We start from the raw sequence: 24,479 nt of genomic DNA, 5'->3' as shown, positions 1-24,479 counted from the left end.
AGACTTCACAGAACCAAGACTGCATCACCACACAGAATCCAGAAGATGGAAATCCTGAGAGAAAGGCCTGGCATTTGAGGCCATTTCCCCCTGGAAACTGGCAGAGACAGAACTGCAATTTACTAAGAGAACAAAGGCTGGTATTAAAACCTGCATGGATGAGGTCCTTGCAGGGTTTCAGTCTGGGAATCATGAACCAGCCCTCAGAGAGATGGCAGGCTACAGCTCTGTGATTAAGGCTTGCTATGAATCATTAGGTACCTGGCAGAAACAAAATCGTCTATAAAGGAAAATCTCTTTGACCTTAAGTTACTTGTACAATTTCTTATATATGTTCAGGATACACCATCTGCCCCCTCTCCTCCACACATTAAGAGGAAACACAACAGAAACAAGACCCATAAGAACGTGAGTGAATTAATGGGCTAATCAGACACACTTTATGTTCACTTGATCAAAGACTGTCAGTAGTCAGCTATAAAACCATAAAAAGAAACAGATTTGGCATGGGGAGAAATTCTAAAATTGAAAATAAGTAAAAAACTCAATGGATGGCCAGCCTTAACATCATACTAGCTACACCTGATGAGAAGCAAATCAAGAGAAAATACACAGAATGGAGACGGAAAAGGAGACAGCCAATACAGAAGGCTTAATTATATGTTCAAGTGGAGTCTTGGAGAGCAAAGAGAATGGGGCAGAAGCAATATTCCAAGTGATTATTGGGAACTTAAAAAGCCCAACAAGCTACAAAGCTAAACACTGAATAAATCTAGAGTAGGATACATTGAAGGACGAAAAACATCATGCGGTCACCTTAAGCAAGCTGATATAACAATCAGACAAAATAGACTTTAACAAAAGGCATTACTGAAAATAAATCCTGGTAGTCCCCAAAATTGAAGGTTCAATTTACCAATAAAAGCTGTAAATGTATATACACCTAATAATCTGGGTCCAAACATATAAAAAAGTTCAAAGAGGGACAAGCAAACCTGTAACAGTTGACAATGTCAATACATCCTTCTCAGCAAACAGAACAAACTTCAAGGAGATTTTATACACATAAATTGGACCACAGAGCAAATTTCAAACATCTTCCAAGGAGTAAAATTTAGACTATCTGACTACAGTGCAGTTAAGGTAGAAACTGAAAAGGATAACTAGAAAACCACTATATCTGAAAAATCAAGAAATGTACATCTAAAAAAATAACCCAAGGTTCAAAGAAGAAAGTACACAAAATACGCATTAAACTCAGTGACAGTTCACATCAATGAATGAAACAGACTATGCTTGGGATAAATTTAGAACTTTAAAATCATGTACCACACTAAGATGAAAAGAATACCTCTCCTTTAAGGAAACAACACAATGACATAAAAACATACTGTAGAAAATGTCAACAAAGCCATAAACAAGCTGGTCTTTGATAAAAACTGAAGGGTAATGAGGGAGAGATGGGACAAACAGGGAGAAGAAAGAAAACCAACTTCAGAAACGACAAGGACATCACTATACAATCTGTGGACAGTAAAGTAACTGTTAAAGTGATATTAGCAACAATTTTACATTCACCTATTTGAAAATTTAGACAAAAATGGACAAATTCCTTGAAAAATTTACCAACTCTGACAAAAAATTAAAAAATCAAACTGTGTAAGATTATTAAATCTAATCAATTCAGTCATTTTATATTCAAAGAGAAATACACGCCCAAATGGTTGCACCAGCAAATTCCATGAAACATTGATCGTTATCCCAGGAAGGCAAATTTAACAATGTAAACAAAGAGTCTCTATAATTCACTGTGTTAACAGAATAAAGGAGAAAAACGAAAATCATCTCAATAAACCAAGAAACAACTCCTTCACATGTAATAAACTCAGGAAACGGGAAAATATGCACTCAATCCAATCAAAGATACCAACAGAAAGTCTACAGTAAACATACTTAAGGGCTTCCCTGATGGCTTAGATGGTAAAGAATCTGCCCGCAATGCGAGAGACCAGAGTTTGACCCCTGCCTGGAGAAAGGAATGGCTATCCACTCTGGTATTCTGGCCAGGAGAATCCCCATGGACAGAGGAGCCTGGTGGGCTACAGTGCATGGGGTCACAGAGTTGGACACGACTGAGCAACTAACACATTCAAACACATTTAAAGAAGAAACACTTATAACTTCCTTTGTAAGACAGGAACAAGATAAAGATGTTACCTGTTCTATGCAGTACTAGACTCAACGTCCTGACCAGTGCGGCAAAAACAAAGTCAAATATATAATCACTTCAAGAGGAGAGATAAAAAACTACCCTTGTTTCCTAATTACAATGGCATATGTTTATATCAACAATCTAAAACACCTATTTAAAAACAATACAGAAATTAAAGATGACCCAGACTGCTATAAATAGGATACGCCATATTCACAGAAGACTCAAAGGTGCTAATTTTTCTTAATCTATAGTTTCAATGCTCACTGCCCAGTCAAAAGCTCAACAAGTTTTTTCTTTCTTTTCTGGTATCACTTTATAAACTGGTTCTAAAATTTATGTGGAGAAAACAAAGGATCTGAAACAGCCAAACTAGGTCAAAGAAGGTGGAGTGGGACTTACATCACCATCTGAAATCAATAAATGCAAAAATTAGATTCACATATGGAGAAAAAACAAAAACATAACCAACCCAAAACAAAACCCAAACTACTCAACTGAATTCCAGGCAGACTGCAAAGCTAAGTATAAAAGATAAAACAATAAATTTCTCAGAAAAGACCACAAGAAACTATCTTCATACCATAGGTAAGGAAAAGATTACTAAACGGCACAGGCACAGAAAGCTACAGACAGAAGACTGAAAAATACAACATTAGAATAACAACTAGGTGGTTTGTAACACAATGATGAAGAGCTTATATACAGGATATATTAAGAACCCCTACTAATATAATGAAAAAGTAAAAATCAACAGAACACCCAAAACCTTGTAAAAAGGGGATTTCCAAATGACCAACCTCACTAGTAACCTAGAAATGGCAATTAAACACAACAAAAAGCCATCATTCACCTACTGGAAAGAAAATTATCAAGTTTGACAAGGGCTGATTAGGACGTGGGCGTAAACAAGAACCTTTATACCTTTCCCAGTAATTCTACTTTATTAGATAAGTACAAAAATGTGTGCATATAATCTCCGAGAGAATAGAAATTGCTATACCCTTAACTATAATATCCTCAAACTGGGAACGCAAATATCCATCAACAGTAGAATGGTATGTGATACAAAGAATACATCAATGAAAATAAATCTACAGCTGCATGCAACATTTTAAACTTCATCACAATTAAGTAGCTAGATACAAAAAGGTATCTATTTTGATTGCATTTTGTGTTCAAAGAATAGGTACAATTAAATATGTTTAGAAAAAGTAATTACTGTAAAAGCTAGGAGACCCAATTACCTTCTGGAGGGGCAAGGGGACAGGCCAGAGGGGGCATGAGGAAACTTCCAAGGCCCCAGCAGTGCTGTGGTCTTGATCTGAATTGTGGTTACAGAGTTGCTCCTCTGGTGGTAACTTGCTAAGGCTGACATTTATCTTCACTGTGTTACACTTCACACTAAAAAAGACTTACCTTTTCATTTCAGACACCTGCCATTTCTTACAGGCTGCTGTTTCTACATTCACTCATGACTCCACCTACCTGGGTAAGAAAGCAGAGGTCTGACAGTCCCCACTTCAACAGTGGCTGTTTCAGCAAGAGGAAGAGCTTCTGGAGAGGGTCGCACAACAACGTGAATGCACTCAACACGACTCAACTGTAATTTTATGGTGGTTAGGATGTTAAATCTTCTGTTTTATACTTTACCACCATTAAAAAAAAATGTGTAGTAGCTCCAGATTTCATAATCATATGACCCCTGAGCTACAGAAACAGTAATACTCTATTATACTATTCAGTCCTCTGGCCTTTTGGTCACGGCCTGGGGACTAAAACTCTACAAATGCACTCTCCAGTAGGTAACAATGTGAGTTTGCAAAATGAATTTTATCTTTGGACTTGCAGCCTAATTTTTTTTTACTACAAAGAACTCAATCTGCTCAATTCTAAGATGTGGAATAAAACAAAAGCTATTTAATGTCAGTAATTTCACTTTTCTGTTATAATAAAACTGCAAGTGTCATTATAATATAGTTTTTACTGAGATAATCCCCTGAACCGGAATGAGGTTCCAGAAAACTGGAGGTGAGAGAGGTCATTCCTGCTCTTAATGAGAAAATTAAATAAGATTCAGTGATGTTTAACTAGAACTTTACAAAGAGCTTTTGTTAAGAGTTCTGCCCTCATTTACATGGAGATAAAAATTCCTTTTTGGTTAGGTGTCTTCCCCTCACTTACCCATAAAAAGTCAAAATGAAATTTTCACTTTGGGGGGGGTGGTGGGTGGAGGAAGGCATAACAAAATAGTAGGTCTCAGTTGAACTAGTTTTGGGGAACCTCATTTTGGTTCCATGAACTACGTCAGTAAAAGCTATATTGTAATGACACTTGAGGTCTTAATGTAGCAGAAAAGTGAAATTAGAGATATATAAAAGTGAAATTAAAGTAACAGCCTTTGTTTTTACTGTTTTTTATTCTCCACATGGGTTCTCTCAAACCTTTGTCAACGCAAACAAGAAGGAAGCATGTGCTCAAGACTCTGTAAAGAAAACATTTATAAAAAGACAACACTTAACACAAAATTTGAATTAACTTTATTTTCCCTACAGTCAACAACTTCTCTGCATTGAATTTTAAAGCAACAAAGTAAGATAAAATCCCCCAAATGACAAGGTATCAGAAATCCAGATTCAGTTACACTTTATTTGTGAAAATGTTCGACCATTTTATTGGTCTGTAAAAGAACCATCATCTGGGTCAAAAATGAATTCTATAAATCAAAGAATATTCTACACTTTGGAAAAAGAAAATCAGCAGTAACATTCTCACTGAATATTGTAAATTACACTTTTCTTCATAAAAGGTACATACTATTCTGCACTTTTCCACCAAAAGCAGTGGTGTAAGTTATGCTTGTTTATATAAAAAAAAAAAAAAAAAAAGATATCCTGTGGCAGGAAAAACCCTTTCTCTTTCACTAAACAGGAGAAAAATTTCAAGTCTATATAAAGTTGCCTATGAGCTGGAAAGTGAACATGTTCAATCTCCATTGACATTTTAGTGCATTTTTTGACAACTGTCACATTTTTAATAAAAGTAAGAAAATGCACATAGCATTAAAGAGTGTTTCATCAAATGCTTAAGGGATTAACAAAATATGGAACAAAGGACAAAAGTCACTGTGATGGATGAAACTGTTGTAAAAATGAGAGAAAGCCAGAATTGTACAAATCCTTTGTCCTTCTGAAGAGTCACACAGAACAAACTCTGGATACCTGTCCACTTTAAGGGTTTCCTCCTTAATCTTCTGTATGTAAACACAGTGCTCAACTCAGGAGCAGGACTCTGAACCCCAGCCTGCTGACAAGCAACATTCTGTGTTGCCATGATTGCCAAAGGATATAAATTTAGCCCTTGAATGAACCATGTATGATATCTGCTCTGTAAGTACCTGGTGAAAACAACTGCTAACAGCAGCAATAATGTTTCAACATAAAAGAAAAAAAAAAAAAACAAAACTACTTGAATCAATGAGTTAGAGGTCCATCTTTAAAACAGCAGCTTCATCTTCTCAGAGCAAACAGTAAGCAATAGACAATGTACATTTGATGAAACATTCTTTGCACTGGAGAAACATGAAAATAAATATAGTTCAAGGAAGTATTCTCATACCTCTTTCTCAGACCTGTACTAGTTTTACTGACTGGTTCAAGAAGCTTGCATCACATTTTGTCATTTGTATTTTACATATTGCTATCTGGGTCATTCAAATAAAATGCAGGTCTTGTAAAAGAATAAAAAAACCTTGACAAGTATGCATGTGCCAGGGACCAAATTAGAGGGTTCTTTGGTGCGATTTGTCCAAATTTTCAGATTTGAAGGATAATATGTACCAATAAAAAAAAATCTGCTGTTAAGACATTTACAGCAGTGCTCTGTCTTGCTTCACATTACAAATCGAAAACAGCTGTTCTCAATAAGCCAATTTTATTTTTTAAATCAGGTGTTGCCAGAGTTTTGTATGTTAACCTGGACCAGTGATGGTTCTGTACCCTCCGCTGCTGTGAAACACGACATGAGCTAAAGGCAAAGACCGGTTCTCACAAAGACATCTGCTTCAAGTCAGGAACCAGAACAGTGTTTTTAAACAGTCTTCTTAGATATTTTCTTGCCTTTCTTAAAAACAAGCTTATTTTTAATGTAGCCACGCTTCCTTTTTGCAGTCTAGAAAGAAAACAGAATACCTGGTGTTAGTGCGGGTTTCTTATGGGTTAAAAACACGGATACACACATGGTTTACTGCAGAGTGGTGAAGACTGTCTTAATAACCACTCGGCTCCTCCTGGATCTGGGCTCCCTGAACGGTCACCGAGCACTCCCCGCTGCTCTACACGGAGGAGGTGGAGACCCAGGGTGACTGGACAAGGTCCTCAGCTTTATGAGGACAGGACCACCACAGCACTCCTCCAAAGCCTGTCATGCGTTCTTCGTCACCAAGTGAGCGGATCCCAACCTGCCTTCTCAGCCACGACATGCTTAGCTGTGATGGCTCACATTTCTAAGCATGCTAGACTAAGGATTCAGAAAGTGTTTACTGGTGCTCCTGATTTAGGCTCCAAGAATTAGCTATGTCAGAAATCCTAATTAACTTGGTAACTTTGGGAGCCCAATTCTCTTATCTGTAAAAATGAGGATGACCTATACCTAGCCACAAAAATAAGAGAATAAAGTTACCTGGCATATTCTCAAGCACTTAAATATTAAAAACCAAGGGGAAAAAAACAAAACCATAACATCCTCTGAGTTTCATACATCTTTAAAAAAAATACTGTCAAACTGATGTCTGTGGTGTAAGAAACAAATTACTGCAAAAATGTTTGCTATCTTAGAGTCTCACAAATCATACAGGACATGTGTCTGACAATCTGACATTTTCACAGACACTGAAAAAAAGCAACACTTTTTTGTAATTCAATTCAACAAGTAATTCAATGCACCATCAAAGAAGTGGGTGAAGACTCAAGAGACTGATCCCTCGATTCAATTCTCATGTTTAAATATAACTTATGGAGGTGGTTTCAGAAACTTTGGTAGATCAGATGGTAAAAAATCCGCCTGCAATGTGGGAGACCCGGGTTTAATCCCTGATTCAGGAAGATCCCCTGGAGACGGGAATGGCAACCTACTCCAATTTCTTGCCTGGAAAACCCCCTGGACAGGAAAGCCTGGCGAGCTTTAGTCCACGGGGTTGCAAGAGAGTCAGACCCGAGCAACTAACACTTTCATTTTTCAGAAACTTTGGCAAATGCTATATCGTGTACATACCTATTATGATACTCACATTAAAACAATTTAAAATTTTTCCAACAGGAACAAACATATGGGGCAAAATTCAATCCTTAAGATCACAAAAATTAACTACTGCTAACTTGTCCGCAACATATGTTACCTTATTATTAACTTATTAGGACAAAAAGTAAAAAAAAAAAAAAAAAAATTCAGAGGGTATGATCTGTAAAACTTTAAACCAGGCCAGGAGTTTATCATCAATACCCCAAGATTTCTAACCTGAAACCTTCTCTAGGAGCCCCTGTAAGATGCCCCAGGTGTCTACAAGTGTGGAACCAGGCCCGCAGGGTGCTGGCTCTCCCGGAGCCTGAGCTGGCAGTCCCGCCGACTAGGGCAGGGCTGGCCGTCCAGGGCCTCAGCCCCGCCGGCTCGGCAGTGGGGGCAGCTCTCACAGTGGCTGCTGCACTCACCCCCTCAAAAGCAGAAACGAGGATGGGGAGAGGAAAGCAAAACAGAAATCATTCCTGTTAGTACAAACCACCTATAAAGCCACGGAAATCAGAAATACAAGATTCACATTGGTGGCAACTAGAATGTATGTTTGGGGCATACAAGACAGATGGATTTTTATTTATCCATTCACTTCTCTACTTGGGAGAAATGATGTCTATTTGGGAGAAATGACAAAAGAGGTCAGATTAAGAAAATTCACTATCATCAATAGGACCTGCTAGTTCAACGGCTATGTTTTTCAGAAGAGGGGGACCTTAACGGGGCTGAGATGTCTGAGGAGTGACTGACTGCCTTGGGACGGGCAGTGTGTACCCTGACTTCTGCACTGATGTGACCCACCATGTGCTCAGGAGACACCGAGTCACTCGACACGACTGACACAGCGAGTGCCAGCTCTCTGACAGGTTTCAGTACGTTAGTCAAGATATGGTAACCTATTCCTGGCACAGGAAGTATCCATTTACAGATCATACAGTTAATACTTAGCACTTTTATAGCATAAACTGAATTTGTATTCTGAGCATATCTGAAGTATATTTTAAGTAATACAAAGTGAAAGTGTTAGTTGTTCAGTCATGTCCAACTCTTTGTGACCCCATTGACTTAGCCTGCCAGGCTCCTCCATCCATGGGGTTTCCCAGGCAAGAACACTGGAGTGGGTTGCCATTTCCTTTTCCAGGGGATCTTCCTGATCCAGGGATCGAACCCTGGTCTCCTGCATTGGAGGCAGATTCTTTACCGACTAAGACACCAGGGAAGCCCCTTCAATGATTTAACATAACTGATCTGGACAATGTAAACGTAAGCATCTTTCAAGACTTAAGACTGAAATCAGTCTAGTAACAACTAGTATTATTAAGGGTTGTACTTTAAAATACAATCTTCATATTTCATCTGACTGCTCATTATTTTCCACCTCCCACAGAGGGCAAACCATATAAATACTCATTTTCAATAGTTTTTATAGCAAAGATTAGACCTATTTGGTTTAAGTGAGCCATAATGACCTCTAATAAAAGGCTTCATGTCTTATTAAGTATTACAAAAGGACTGTAATGGTCTTATCATCATAATTCTGCCCACAAGCTTTTTTGTGACAATTATACTTAATAATTATCTAAAGATAAATTTTTTGAGGATTCAGGACTCAATTCAACTTGAGCTTTTAATTAAATGAATAATATAGTAACATTGTACTGAGACTGTAACGTGAAAATGCTATATAAATTTGCTTTGACCAAACGATCATGAATGAATCACAACTGTTACTGAGTGTTTGGCATTTTTACTTTCACAAAGGTTCAGAAACTGATGGCTACAGACACATCTTACTCTACGACCTAGTCTTTGTAATGGGAGTGGCACAAATTAAAGCTAGAATGTCTCTGAAAAATCTTGGCTCAGTTCACTGATAACCACTCTTCCCATGAAGAACTCTCCAGAAACAGCTGCTTCCTGGGGTAGCTTAAGTGCTCAGTTTGTAAGGACTGCCCTCAGCAGGTTGGAACTTGATATCTACTTTGTTAAGCCTTGGTCTTAACAAATCTGGCAAATGAAAACGTATTAGCAATTTTTAATAATTTTTCAGACAAACCGACTGATCTTGAGTTACCCTTTTATAGACCTGACTTCATTTGGTACCCACCTTCTTTGACAAATACTTCTGTTTGGGGAAAATGTTGGTTACTCGAGGTTTGTGGTCTAATGTCTCCCTGTTATCAGGGGCTTTCACTTTATATATCCTTACAAGCCAGTGCTCTGACGTGAAGGCCTCCTCCAAATGCTTGAATTTAATGTCCTTGTTTCCAATCTCAGCATTACGTGTCCGATCAAAACCTGGAGGTGTACGGAAATCCAGCTGCAAAAGTGACATGAGTACTGGATGTTAAACATACCGGAAAACATTCAGTACTAGAAGGGAGTGTTATCACCAGAGTACAACTCTCTCCTTTTAAACTAGTCAAACAGAATCAGAGTAATATACTGTTAACAGTCCTCATATGCTGCTAACCAGACAGGAAGAAGTCAGCAAGAGAGAAACTCAATGCATAGAGTTTCACTGAACCCTTGGAGTGGATGAGCAGCCTGCAGGCACAAAAAACCAAAAACAGCAAAATGAAATCCATGAAAGCCCTTCTTACAGGTTTTCAGAGCAAACACACAGAAGGCCTCCCTGCCTGGGCCTTGCACTACCAGATTACTTTGTCAGCCTCAAAGTTCTTCATCTGGCAATTTCGCATGACTGGCTCCTTCCTATTCTCTGGTCTCAGCCCAAATACCATCACTTCAGGGAAATCTTTTCTTGAGATTGATGACTGAGAAGCCTCCTCCACTGATACTTTTATTCTTTTACTCTATAGTGTTTGTTGCTAAAATTTTTATTTGTTTTCAAAATTACCTGCATCCTCCACTAGGAGGTAAGGTGCACAATGACTTTACCTTATTCAGTGTGGCTCTATCTCACCAGTGCTACTTGTGAAATCAGAGCACAAGGAAGCTTGATGCTAACCATCCTGAAAGTGGCAACTACAAAGGACATTAAACCAAACCAAGGGAAGATTAACCAGGATGAGAAGAGCAAAAAATGGAGGGAAGGGAGAGGATTTTAAGAAATTCTCAGAGTAGGTTTATGCTGTCACATAGAACCTAAGTGAATTCAAATTAAAAATAAGACCACAAGCAATAAATGCTGGAGAGGGTGTGGAGAAGAGGGAACCCTCTTACACTGTTGGTGGGAATGCAAACTAGTACAGCTGCTATGGAGAACAGTGTGGAGATTTCTTAAAAAACTGGAAATAGAACTGCCATATGACCCAGCAATACCACTTCTGGGCATACACACTGAGGAAACCAGATCTGAAAGAGACACGTGCACCCCAATGTTCATTGCAGCACTGTTTATAATAGCCAGGACATGGAAGCAACCTAGATGCCCATCAGCAGATGAATGGATAAGGAAGCTGTGGTACATATACATATAAATGGGGAAAAAAAAAAAAAAAAAAAGACCAGAAAACAAATCTTGTCCAATGAGGGAATAACTTGTTATTATTTATATATCTTACAACAGGAAAGGTATACTTCATGTCTTGAACATATTCTTGAGTAGGAAAAGGCACCAAAATGAATGCATGCTAGAAGCATGGCTTAGAGCTCTCGATCAGACAGGGGAAAAAAAAGGTCCTTCAATGCTATCATTAGTGAACAGAGAAACTAATCTTTCACCCATTTTCTGGGGTAGATAATTATTATGCCCTTAGTGCTTCTCTCTTAGCATAGCATTAGGTTAGAGACCAAGGCAGTTTGCCTTCAAAAGAAATCAAAACACAAAACAAAAACTTAAACCTAGTAGTAAAATTATTATTTTTTAAAGCTACTTGCAGAGTAATTCCAAATGAGTAATGCAGAAGCGTTATCTTGATCTGTGGTATTCGTACAAAATTAAACAAGCAATTTTCCCTCTGCCTTCTAGTATCAACCAGAAAGCAGCATGGAACCAGAAAGTTTTCAATATAACCTTAGTATGAAGGTATAACTTGGTATGACAGTCATGCAATATGAAAGTTAGGAAGAACAGTAGAGACCACCAGGAGCCCCATTATGAACAGATAAGGAAAAAACCAAGCCCAGGGAGAATGTGACTCATCCAAGGATTACATGATATGATAGAGCCCGATCTGGACCCCAAGTTTGTGACAATCTGCTGTTCGTTCCTTTTGCCACAATACTTCCCTGTCCATTCATTCCTTTCATTGACTAAATCTTATGTAGCACATCATTCTAATTTTCTGGGAATCGCTGACCTAGACAGTCCCAGCTATTTGAGGTAATGGAGAACAGGGAGAGAATATATATATATAAATGTGTGAAGTGACTAAATAATCTAACCTTTTAATTTCCGGCTTTCCCTCACCAGGCAGTAGAGCAAGCTACTTAAGATCACACCACTTCCCAGCTGAAAGACCTTTCCCTGGGAGAGCAACGTTTTCCAAAAACATGAAGTCAAGAAGGCAGGATGTCAGGCAAGGGTTGGATTTAAGCCTCTGTTAATTAACATTTTGGAAAGAAACCTCTGCTCTAAAAAATATGTCCTCATTTTTCACACAGAAGTTTCAGAAAGTAAATTTAATAGAGTAGAAAAATTTTAGATGAGCACATTTTTCTTTAGAGCACAACCAAAATATTATCCTGCTTTTTAGAGTCAAACAAGACTACTGTTAACATATTCCTGTTAATAAAGATTACAGAAAAAATCTAGAATAAAGCTTATAAAATAAAGATTACAGAAAAAAACAAAGATTATAACTAACCTGCATTTCTCCAAATCTGTAGTATGACATTTTATACATAAGGCAATTCAACAAAGTAGGGGATCCTGCTTTGTCTACACGGAATTCTCCTTGTGAGGTGAAATAGTCACTTTCCTATAGGAAAGAATCCAGAAATTTCTGTGTCAATTTAATATAACATATTCACAACTACAGGTTCCCCTTTTCATTTCCCCATGAGAGCTAGCTTTTGAGGTTATCTTCATAAAGCCATATTTAGTTAAATCTCAAAAAAACACAGTATCAGAAGACAAATTTATAAATTTAATGTGATCTCTTAAAAATGCACAAAACTACCATGGGCGTTTAACACTCAGTCCAGAAATTATTTATTAAAAGAAAAAAGTATCCAAGAAAACATAAAGAGAGCAATAGTTTGCTGGATGAAGGAGAGCAATTAATTCTACGAGATTTTAAACCATGTTATAATAAAACCTCAATAATTAAAAAAAAAGTACCAACACCATGAATTAATACTAGGTATGCTGACTCTCTCCAACTGTCTCCCCTTCCCCAGCCATTATTCCTTTTCAGAGTTTTCCTAAATTTGTTTTATTTTTCCATATGAACGTGAAAACCGTTTTTTTAGTTGGGAGGGGAACATTTAGAAAACTCTTACAGCAATTTTTATTGTGAGCTCATCAAATTTATAAATTAACCTCTGAGAGGGCCAAATCTGATACTATTGACAGAAATTTCTTCTCTAGCAATTTATCCTACAGAGATACTAAAATGTGGGCAAAATGATAAATGTAGAAAGTTATTTACTGCACCACTGTTTCAGATGAAAAAAACTCGAAAAACCTTAATATCCATTAACAGGGACAGTTTAAATAAATCAGTGCACACACACAATGGAACACACCATACAGACGTAAAAAAACAGAAACGAAGAAGGATCCGCATATTTTAATATGTAAAGATCTCCATAGAATATTGTGAAGTTAAAAAAAAAAAGCAAGAACAATGTGTATATTTTCTTACTAGTTATCTGCTTCAATTAGAATAAGAAAACAACAAGAGATTACCCTGGACTTTTTTTTTTTCTTTTTTTGGGGGGGATAAACTTTTACTGTATGTCCCTGTATATTTCATTTTTTGAACCATGTGAATGTGTAAATTACCTAACTCACAAAGCACAGGAAATTAGGATTTTTCTCTACATAAATGTTCAAAACATATCCCAATCGATCATATCACAATATTAACACTGCTAAAAGCAAATCCACAAGTGAAAACTCACATACATGGAAGATTAAGACCAATGTAAATACAAGGAAATACTATTTATTAATGGTAGTTTAAGGGATAATGTTGGGTAGTTAAGCATTTATGTTTAAACAGGAAATCTGGGGCTTTACTCAACTTTACCACTGTCACACAAAATACATTCCCAGGTTTCCCCAAAAGGTTCTTTTATTCTGGATCAGCAGTGAATCCCACTCTCCTCTTTTACACCTTCATCATGTAACCTCACTGCTGGGTGTCCATCCTCTCTGCGCCCATCGCTGAGTGGGAGGATACAGCAGAGTCTACCTACAAAACAGGCTGGACATGACCTGATGAGCAGAGACATGGATGTACCACAGAAGGACCTCTGGAAGGGGACAGAACTGTTGTAGGGAAGGCACCCCAAGAAGAAAAGATTGTAACATGAATGTCAGATAAGCCAAGGAAAGAAAACACAGAACAAGTTTCATGGGCTAGGGGAGAGTGACAGGGTGGAAAACGTTGATAGAAGGACACGAGGCCAGCAAAGGGAAGTATTAAGGGATTGCATTCTGAGCTAAGCGGTTTTGATTTTGTACCAATGCTTTACTATTTCAATCATCATTCTGATTATTCTAAACCAGTCATGAGGCTGAGGGTTCATCTACATTACCAGAAAATCTCATAATAGCACTACAAGTGAATTATTCCTGGCATCTCTATTAGTGATCAACTGAAATGGCCCTAATCACCACTGTTAACACTAGAACCTAGAACAAGACCTACTGCTCGAAGCATATAATGCTAACTGGCTGAAAAACAACTTGCCCACAGCACCAAGCTGCTAGCGGCAGGGTTTAGATGCAACTCTTATCTGCTTTTTTTTCCGAGGCTCTTTTCCTTAAACTAACGGAGACTTAAAAAAAAAAGCTGTAAATAACATCATCAATGTCATGTTAGATTGGGAGAGGAAATACACTAAGGCAAAGACAGCAATTTGAACGCTACTGTCCTATTTCAGGTTTACGAGCACTGGGGTCAATACCAGAGTGGAAGCAAGAAAAATGGAAGGAAAGGACAAATGTGAGAGGCTGCAGGAGTAAAAGCAAGAATCTTGAAAAGAAATTGTTTCCTAGAGGAGAATGGAAGTACCAGATTTCAAAAGTTTTAAAGCTGGGAAAAAGTTTATGCTGTCTTTAGTAAACAGCAGAGTGAGGGACTGCTCTGGAGATAGGATGATGATAACAAATATAATACAGTCAGACAGGGAAGAGAGTTACCTGGACTCTGGGAACGGTCCTTCACACAAGATCAATCTAGTTTCTTACCCGAATATCTTTTGGATGTTCCCCTTCAGCTATCCTAACCATCCAGAGAAACTTGTTGATGTCGTCACCAGAATAGCCAATAACCCCTCCAAAAATAATCAAAACATAATCTACGTCCAGACTCCTCATGATTTTATAAGCTGCTGTTTCATTTGAAGACATAGCTTTTCCCACCTACAGAGTAAAAAAAAAAGTGAGAATATGTGTTCTTAGCCCCCAAAAACAAACATGAACGCACATTTTTACCTTAAAATAGAATGCATCTCAAAAGTTTGATTCACATGGAATTCCTTTTATAGAAACAATCTGCTATGAATTCAACAAATTCATGAGATTTAATAAGCACCTCCCTTACTATAGCCAACTACAGCAGAAATGTCAAAATCAGAATACGTGCTCTTATATTTTCCTAATAATTTGGTTGCATTAAGTTAACACTTTAATATGAAAGCAAGGGAGCTTAAAAGAAGTACAATTTCTCAGAATCTCAGGCTGGGGATGACCATCCATCTAGCTAGAACAAATATATCCTTTTCTTCAGTCTACCAAACATCTAATGATTAGCCACAACACTAATACAAACAAAATTCATTTGGCTAACACCCAGCTATATATTTAAAATCTTTAGAGAACAGAGAGGTGATTAATTAATGAAAATTAGTTATTTAATAGCTAGAGTGAACATAATCTGCATGTTCATAAAACACAGTGCATTTGCTTTACACATCTGCAAATAATTTTCTTAACTTACGAAATGGAAAATGTAAGACAAATACAGTAAGTTTCAGATTTTGCCTCATTCTCCAGCATATAGCCTCTGATTCTGAATATGTAAACAAATTCTAGTCTTAAAAACCAGATAAGTAAGCATACCTTTAATCACTTTACTGAACAAATATGTAGAGAAGTATGTTAAAAATTCAGCAAGCAAAAAGTACTTTTCCCCCACAGTTTTCCTACTTAATCACAAGTGAAGTCTGATGTCTAAGTAGCGATTAAAGGTTTGTAACTTTTGGTCTTTTGTTGGTCAAGTTCTTACCAGTGCTATGTGGCTGTTATTCCAGGTGTTGTTATCCACCAGAGTGGTTCTATTAGCCATCCCAGCAATCTGATAGCCGTAATCCCACCAAGACATCACTCGGGCATGTTCATCTGTATTCTGCCTTAGCCAAAAGTAAGCTTCTCTGAAATCATCTAAAATATTCCTAGTTCTGAAAAGAATCACAACATTCATTTAAATAAGACCTTATAAATGTGAAGATGGTTTCTTAAAATCTTGGGGTGCCAGGCCACTAAATAATTTCATATTTTAAGGATGGTAGTTAAAAAGCCTCCAAGGTAGGGAAGGAAAAAAAAAAAAAAAGAAGAGCTAGATTCGTGCTTCTTTGACTTTAATAGGCATACAAACCACCAGGCTATCATGTAAAAAAGGAAATTCTGATTTAGTAGTTTTGAAATGGAGCCCGATATTGCACAAGTCTGAAGGGCACCCAGGTGAAGCAGAAGCTGGGGTGGTAATGTACGGGCAGTACAGAAACCACCTGCTGTTAAATTTCAGCCGCATCAGAATCCCTGGGGCACTTCTCCCGCCCCCACCCCGCCCCGGGGCACTTCTTAAGCCACAGATTCCTGAGTCTCACCCCCAGGTTTCTAACTCTACATGCTTAGGTGGGGTCAAGAAGGTGCATGTCTAATGGGTTTCTTGGTAATGATGATGCTGTGTCCAAGCATGAAACTTTAATGTGTGTGTTATATATGCAAAGATATTCAGACAGACCTCTGAATTCTATCTTTTGAGACAAAAGAAAAGAGCAGGTGTGGAATCCTTTCGAAGTCAAGCCATCTTCTTACCCGTCATGATTGTAAGAGGCCAGGACCACGCTTGGGCTGGAGTAGGCATTGCTTGTGACCCAGGTGCAGTGGACTGCAAACATCATCAACAGCATCAGCATCAGCATGGTGACGATGCTTTTTATATTAGGACCTAATCCCTCTTCCGTTTTTTCCTGCTCGGTTACATGCTTCCTCACTTTGCCTGCCTGAAAATACAGAACACTGATAAGACAAATCCATCATCTGACTTGATTTCATTAAGACATTACATGGAGAAGTTGGGAGAATGTTATCTATCAATTTAAGTCTTTCAAGAGGAGAATGTATAACCATCAGGAATTCTTGTGTGGGTCGTACAACGTTTTCTAAGAATTATCAAGGTAGATTCTCAAGTCAACTGTCAATGAGAAGACTTCCAGGAACTAAACCCAATCCAGGAACTGGTTGCAGAGCAAAATATCTCTAGTAAGAAGTTGCTTTGGAACTCAATTGACCTTATGTTTAAATAAATATGAAGGGGAGAACCAAATGGTCTCATCCTGGCAACTTTTCCTTATAAAAAAATTGAATTCCTCATCCTGAAAAAAGCAATGTTCAGTTGTAATCCAGGACTTTGTAGGACTTCAGTACAGGGGAAAAAAAGCATTATCAGAATGAGTTTTCCAATTTCCAAACCCTAAGTCAAGGCTTGTTAAAATCAAGATTGTATTTTTGAAAACAAAACAATAAACCTCTTCAAAAACCAGGAGAGAACCGGACAGAGTCAGAGGTTCTAAACTGCAAGGTTAATTATTAAGAAACCACAAAACAAAAATAAACACAAAAGCAGGCATGTGCTTTAATAGCAGTAATCTGTATGAATGATATTGGACCTATCATAGTAAGGAAAGAAAATTTTTAAATTAATATTTATACTAGGAAGTTTCATTGCTTACTGCTACTTAAAAACCTAGTCAATATAGTAAAGTTTAATTTGTTGTTCAAGACAAGTGCTTCAAGTCTTATCCACACTTCCACCAAATATAATTCTGCTCTGTTTCCTGAGATCTTAAAAGTGAATTACATTATATGGGCCCAGCACCTAGTACTAATGAACCGGAGACTTTAAAAAAAAGGGGGGGCATTTAATACACTTCATATGGGGTTTCCTAGGTTGTGCAGTGGCTAAAGAATCCACCTGCCAATGCAGGAGACGTGGGAAGATCCCTTGGAGGAAATGGCGACCCACTCCACTATTCTTGCCTGAAAAATCCCATGGACAGAGGACCTTGGCGGGCTACAGTAGTCGATGGGGTTGCAAAGTGTCAGACAAAACTGAGCACACACAATATCCTTCATTTACTATTCAGTCTACCAAGTATTTAAAAAGTTTACACTGAATATGGACTTCAAGGATAAACCCTTGTGCACATGGTTTCAGAACGATTTACAGTGTTAAATCTTATGTAATTTAGTAAGAGCACCAGCTTTTTGCTCTCAAAATTGGGTTTTAGTTTATAAAACCTGACCCAAAAGGTGATTATATACTCTGATGACATTCTATTTTCATATTCTGAGTGAAAAGACGAACGAAAAGTGTCAGTTTGTCTAGATTCTTGTTTAACCACACTTCTTAATGTGTATGATTCTTATTATGGTGGAAAAACAAAACACATAAAACTTTTAAAGGCCTTACTTTAGGTTTCCCACCTTATCATACAAATTTCCTGGGTTTCTCTTGTCATCCTCATCACTGCTGTCCTCCACAGGTGGGTTTTCCCTTTTCATGTCGTCCCCCAAATAGTGCTCAAAAACGTTTGAGAATGCAATTGCAGACAGCATGCAGACGACTGGAGTCAAGGTCAACATCAGCCGCACCATCACGCCCGCAAAGTAGACGGCACTGATGGCATATAGCGCAACTGCAAAGACAAGTTCTCTTGTAATATTTCAGGAAAGAAAGGGTCCCAGGAAGACCCACTGAATATTCAAAACTACTTCAAAGGACAATCGAAACACAAACATCTCACAAACATATCAGTTTTTAATCTGATAATCTGAACCAATTTTAAAGTCATATTTACAGATTATAACTAGTATTGACCAAATAAACACTGCATATCAATAGTTGAGAGCAATGTATCAGGATTCAAATTAATTATAGCTATTATGGGGAGTGAGACAATTCGTTATTTGTCAACAGCATCACGTATTAGAAAAATCCATAACAGAGGAAAATGTGTTTGGTGAATTACATTATTAGGCACAGTAAGATTATAGAATCAAATAGAGTCTATGAAAAGCTCGTGCCAATATTTGGCATAAAGCCTGCTTTAAAGTAAAAATAGGATGAGAAGAAAATAATTTATTAACCAAAGAAGGAACTTATGAAGCTATTACCAAGAAACTTAAAAAATCTGGAAGTACTTTCCAACAGTCAAACCGTTCCAGATAATGTGCTCACCACAGGGAAAGGCTCTATTCATTTCTGGCTAGAGGCTGTGACTTCACAAAGTTACTGAGTCATCTGAGTGTCCATCTCACTTGAAACGAATTCATATTTTTTTCCTGACTAAAAAATAATTTACTATACAATATTGTTTATCTCAGTGAATTTTTATATGCACACACCTATGTAACTGCCACCCATATCAAAATACAGAACATCTATATCCCTCCTCAGGAGAATCCCCTCATGCCTCTTCCTAGTCAATAACCACTACCCTCTCCCATAAAACAGGTAATCACTATTTCAACTTCCAAAGCAATAATTTAACTTTCCTTACTCTTAGTTCAGTTCAGTCACTCAGTCATGTCCGACTCTTTGTGACCTCATGGACTGCAGCAAGCCAGGCTTCCCTATCCATCACCAACTCCTGCAGCTTGCTGAAACTCCTGTCCATCGAGTCAGTGATGCCATCCAACCATCTCGTTCTCTGTCATCTCCTCCTCCTCCTGCCTTCAATCTTTCCCAGCACCATGAGTCAGTCCTTCACATCACGTGGCCAAAGTATTAGAGCTTCAGCATCAGTCCTTCCAATGAATATTCAAGATTGATTTCCTTTAAGGATTGACTGGTTTGATCTCCTTGCAGTCCAAAGGACTTTCAGGAGTCTTCAGCACCACAGCTTGAAAGCATCAATTCTTCAAAGCTCACCTTTCTTTATGGCCCAACTCTCATATCCATACATGACTACTGGAAGAACCATAGCTTTGACTAGATGGGCCTTTGTCAGCAAACGAATGTCTCTGCTTTTTAATATGCTGTCTAGGTTTGTCACAGCTTTCCTTCCAAGTAGCAAGTGTCTTTACTTTCATGGCTGAAGCCACCAACTGCAGAGATTTTGAAGCCCACTGCTTCCATTGTTTCCCCATCTACTTGACACTAAGTGATGAGATCGGATGCTATGATCTTTGTTTTTTGAATGCTGAGTTTTAAAAAACCAGATTTTTCACTCTCCTCTTTCACTTTCATCAAGAGGCTCTTCAGTTCTTCGCTTTCTGCCATAAGGGTGGTGTCATCTGCCTCTCTGAAGTTATTGATATTTCTCCCAGCAATCTCGATTTCAGCTTGTGCTTCATCCAGTTTGGCATTTCTCATTATGTACTCTGCATATAAGTTAAATAAGCAAGGTGACAATATACACCCTTGACGTACTCCTTTCCCAATTTGGAACCAGTCCATTGTTCCACATCTGGTTCTAACTGTTGCTTCTTGACCTGCATACAGACTTCTCAGGAGGCAGGTCAGGTGGTCTGGTATTGCCATCTCCTTCAGAATTTTCCACAGTTTATTGTGATCCACACAGTCAAAGGCTTGAGCATAGTCAATGAAGCAGATATTTTTCTGGGATTCTCTTGCTTTTTCTATGATCCAACAGATGTTGGCAATTTGATCTCTGGTTGTGCCTTTTCTAAATTCAGCTTGAACATCTACAAGTTCTCAGTTCATGTACTACTGAAGCCTATCTTGGAGAATTTTGTGCAAGACTTTGCCAGCGTGTGAGATGAGTGCAACTGTGTGGTAGTTTGAACATTCTTTGGCATTCTTTGGGGTTAGAATGAAAACTGGCCTTTTCCAATCCTGTGGCCACTGCTGGGTTTTCCAAATTTGCTGGCATACTGAGTGCAGCACTTTAACAGCATTATCTTTTAGGGTTTGAAATAACTCAGCTAGAATTTCATCACTTCCACAAGCTTTGTTCGTAGTGATACTTCCTTATTCTTAAACTTCATAGAAATAAAATTATATAAAAATGTTCTCTTTTGTAGTGACTTCTTTTGTTTACCCACACTATTCTTGTATTAATTGTTGTGCTGTATTCCACTCTACAAATGCATAAGAATCTCTTTTTTCTACTGCTGATAACCTTTGGAATGTTTCTAATTAGGGGCTATTATGGATAAAATTGCTATGTACATTCTTAAGATATGTCCTTTGTTAGACACACACACTCCCTTCTCTTGGTATCTATCTAGGATTGGGACTGCTAAATCATGAATGGGCAATATGTTAAGCTAATTCTTCTTGAAGTGATGTAGTATTAACATGGCTTTCTTCAAAGTCCACTGACCTATATAAACCAAAAAAAATGAGTGCTCCTCTTTGGTTAGCACCTATGCAGATGCTATTTTCTCTCTCCTGACTTCACTCTGAAACTTCTGAGTGTCATGCATGGTCCAGGCCACGTATTTGTACAAGATATTTGCTTGTGTAACCCTGTGCATATTACAGTGTTTTCAGTTTTAGGTTTTATCTTAAACACTGACTTTAAAATAGTTTGTAATTCTAAGACTTGTTGGTTGAAAATTACACAAATCTATCTGCCAAGAGGATATTTACTTACAGGTGATTCTATTACAAAATGTACTTTCCACTGAAATTTTTTGGATCATGGATGCCCCTGCCAAAGTCTTCCTACTTAGAGTTAACTGAGAAAACATAGTCAAGTCTATTCTGTCAACAAAGTTATAATTTCCAATTCTCAGCCACAGACTATCATTACATTAACCTCTCAGAAAACAATAAATTGAATGAAAAGCTTACATACTAGTACAAAATTTAAACAGTTAATAATTAGAGTATATATAATGCAAATTCCCTTAATTTTTCTTGGTTAAGCACTTATACAAAGTAAGAGATGCAAGTTTATGCAAAGTCAAGCAATGACAAACAAAACTTTAAGGTGGAATGATAATCTCAATAACAAAAATAAATCAAAGTATTTATTAAAAACCTCTTACCAAATACTCTTTCATCGTTGATATTTTTAATGCAGAACCACAGGCCTGCTGGGAAGGTACACACAAGAATATGTAGATCAAAGAAGAAAGATACCCAAGTCGTAGGTTGATGCTCAGACACTGATGCAATAATTGGAATGTGTATTTTTGCATACCTGGTATTAAAGAAGTTAACATTTTTAAAAATTAAATGATAAAACAGCAGCTCCTTTAGGTGAATAAACTTTCTTTGATTGTACTAATAGATAAGGTTCCCATCTCTCCCTCTTCTGGCTTAAAAGTACATTCCAATGTTACCTGCTATAGTGGATATAAATCTGACACACATTGGTAAATCCAAAATCAACATACTTCCCCCTAAAATTAGAATTATCTAAGGACAGTTGTGTTGGCTCTGACTTCTAACACAAAAATCTTGCTCAAATAGAAATTTCTTTTGCACTTGTTCTGATGCTGTAAAGAGCAATATTGCATAGGAACCTGGAATGTCAGGTCCATGAATCAAGGCAAACTAGAAGTGGTCAAACAGGAGATGGCAAGAGTGAACATTGACATTTTTGGAATCAGTGAACTAAAATGGACTGGAATGGTGAATTTAACACAAATGAACATTATATATACTACTGTCGGCAAGAATCCCTAAGAAGTGGAGTAGCCATCATAGTCAACGAAAGAATCCAAAAACTCCGTACTTGGATGCAATCTCAAAAACGACAGAATGATCTGTTTGTTTCCAAGGCAAACCATTCAACATCACAGTAATCCAAGTCTATGCCCTGACCAGTAATGCTGAAAAAGCTGAAGTTGAATAGTTCTATGAAGACCTACAAAACCTTCTAGAACTAACAGCAAAAAACGATGTCCTATTCATTACAGGGGACTGGAATGCCAAAGTAGGAAGTCAAGAAATACTTGGAGTAACAGGCAAATTTGGCCTTGGAGTACAGAATGAAGCAGGGCAAAGGCTAATAGAGCTTTGCCAAGAGAATGCACTGGTCATAGCAAACACCCTCTTCCAACAACACAAGAGAAGACTCTACACATGAACATCACCAGATGGTCAATACTGAAATCAGACTGATAATATTCTTTGCAGCCAAAGATGGAGAAGCTCTATACAGTCAGCAAAAACAAGACCAGAAGCTGCCCATGGCTCAGATCATGAGCTCCTTATTGCCAAATTCAAACTTAAATTGAAGAAAGTGGGGAAAATCACTAGACCATTCGGGTATGATCTAAATCAAATCCCTTACAATTATACACTGGAAGTGACAAACAGATTCAAGGGGTTAGATCTGATACACAAGAGTGCCTGAAGAACTATGGACAGAGGTTCGTGACATCGCATAGGAGGCAGTGATAAAGATCATACCCAAGAAAAAGAAATGCAAAATGGTTGTCTGAGGAGGACTTACAAGGAGCTATGAAAAGAAAAGAAGTGAAAGGCAAAGGAGAAAAGAAAAGATATACCCATTTGAATTCAGAGTTCCAAAGAATAGCACGGAGAGATAAGAAAGCCTTCCTCAGTGATCAATGCAAAGAAATAGAAGAAGAAAACACAATGGGAAAGACTAGAAATCTCTTCAAGAAAATCAGAGATACTAAGGGAACTTTTCATGCAAAGATGGGCACAATAAAGGACAGAAATGGTATGGACCTAACAGAAGCAGAAGATATTAAGGACACATGGCAAGAATACACAGAAGAATTATACAAAAAAGATCTTCATGACCCAGATAATCATGATGGTGTGATCTCTCACCTAGAGCTGGACATCCTGGAATGTGAAGTCAAGTGGGCCTTAGGAAGCATCACTACGAACAAAGCTAGTGGAGGTGATGGAATTCCAGTTGAGCTATTTCAACTCCTGAAAGATGATGCTGTGAAAGTGCTGCACTCAATATGCCAGCAAATTTGGAAAATTCAGCAGTGGCCACAGGACTGAAAAAAGTCAGTTTTCATTCCAATCCTAAAGAAAGGCAACGCTAAAGAATGCTCAAAATACCACACAATTGCACTCATCTCACATGCTAGCAAAGTAATGCTCAAATTTCTCCAAGCCAGGCCTCAACAGTATGTGAACCACGAACTTCCAGATGTTCAAGCTGTATTTAGAAAAGGCAGAGAAACTAGAGATCAAATTGTCAACATCCTTTGGATCATCAAAAAAGCAAAAAGAATTCCAAATAGGGAAAGGAGTATGTCAAGGCTGTATACTTTCACCTTGCTTTTTTAACTTATATGCAGAGTACATCATGAGAAACGCTGGGCTGGATGAACCACAAGCTGGAATCAAGATTGCTGGGAGAAATATCACTAACCTCAGATATGCAGATGACACCACCCTTATGGCAGAAGAACTAAAGAACCTCTTGATGAAAGTGAAAGAGGAGAGTGAAAAAGTTGACTTAAAACTCAACATTCATAAAACTAAGATCATGGCATCTGGTCTCATCATTTCATGGCAAACAGGTGGGGAAACAGTGGAAACAGTGTCAGACTTTATTTTTGGGGGCTCCAAAATCACTGCAGACGGTGACTGCAGCCATGAAATTAAAAGACGCTTGCTCCTTGGATATAAAGTTATGACCAACTTAG

General features: G+C 37.8%; 1 protein-coding gene across 1 annotated transcript in view; it reads right to left on the bottom strand.

The window, feature by feature from the left end:
• Positions 1–4,729: 4,729 nt before the first annotated feature.
• STT3B (STT3 oligosaccharyltransferase complex catalytic subunit B) overlaps positions 4,730–24,479 on the bottom strand; it is a 102,830-nt gene continuing 83,080 nt past the window's right edge. The window contains exons 9-16 of the mRNA XM_043885480.1: positions 21,882–22,036; positions 18,348–18,559; positions 16,677–16,864; positions 15,865–16,036; positions 14,826–14,999; positions 12,271–12,384; positions 9,606–9,818; positions 4,730–6,382 (exon numbers count right to left, since the gene is read on the bottom strand). Coding sequence (XP_043741415.1) covers positions 6,302–6,382; positions 9,606–9,818; positions 12,271–12,384; positions 14,826–14,999; positions 15,865–16,036; positions 16,677–16,864; positions 18,348–18,559; positions 21,882–22,036 — 1,309 coding nt within the window. The 3' untranslated portion in view covers positions 4,730–6,301. The remainder of the gene's footprint in view (positions 6,383–9,605; positions 9,819–12,270; positions 12,385–14,825; positions 15,000–15,864; positions 16,037–16,676; positions 16,865–18,347; positions 18,560–21,881; positions 22,037–24,479) is intronic.

The sequence above is a fragment of the Cervus elaphus genome, chromosome 24 (genome assembly GCF_910594005.1).
Source record: "Cervus elaphus chromosome 24, mCerEla1.1, whole genome shotgun sequence".
Taxonomy (NCBI): domain Eukaryota; kingdom Metazoa; phylum Chordata; class Mammalia; order Artiodactyla; family Cervidae; genus Cervus; species Cervus elaphus.
The sequence above is the reverse complement of the archived record's forward strand: the minus strand, read 5'-3'. Positions and strand labels throughout refer to the sequence as shown.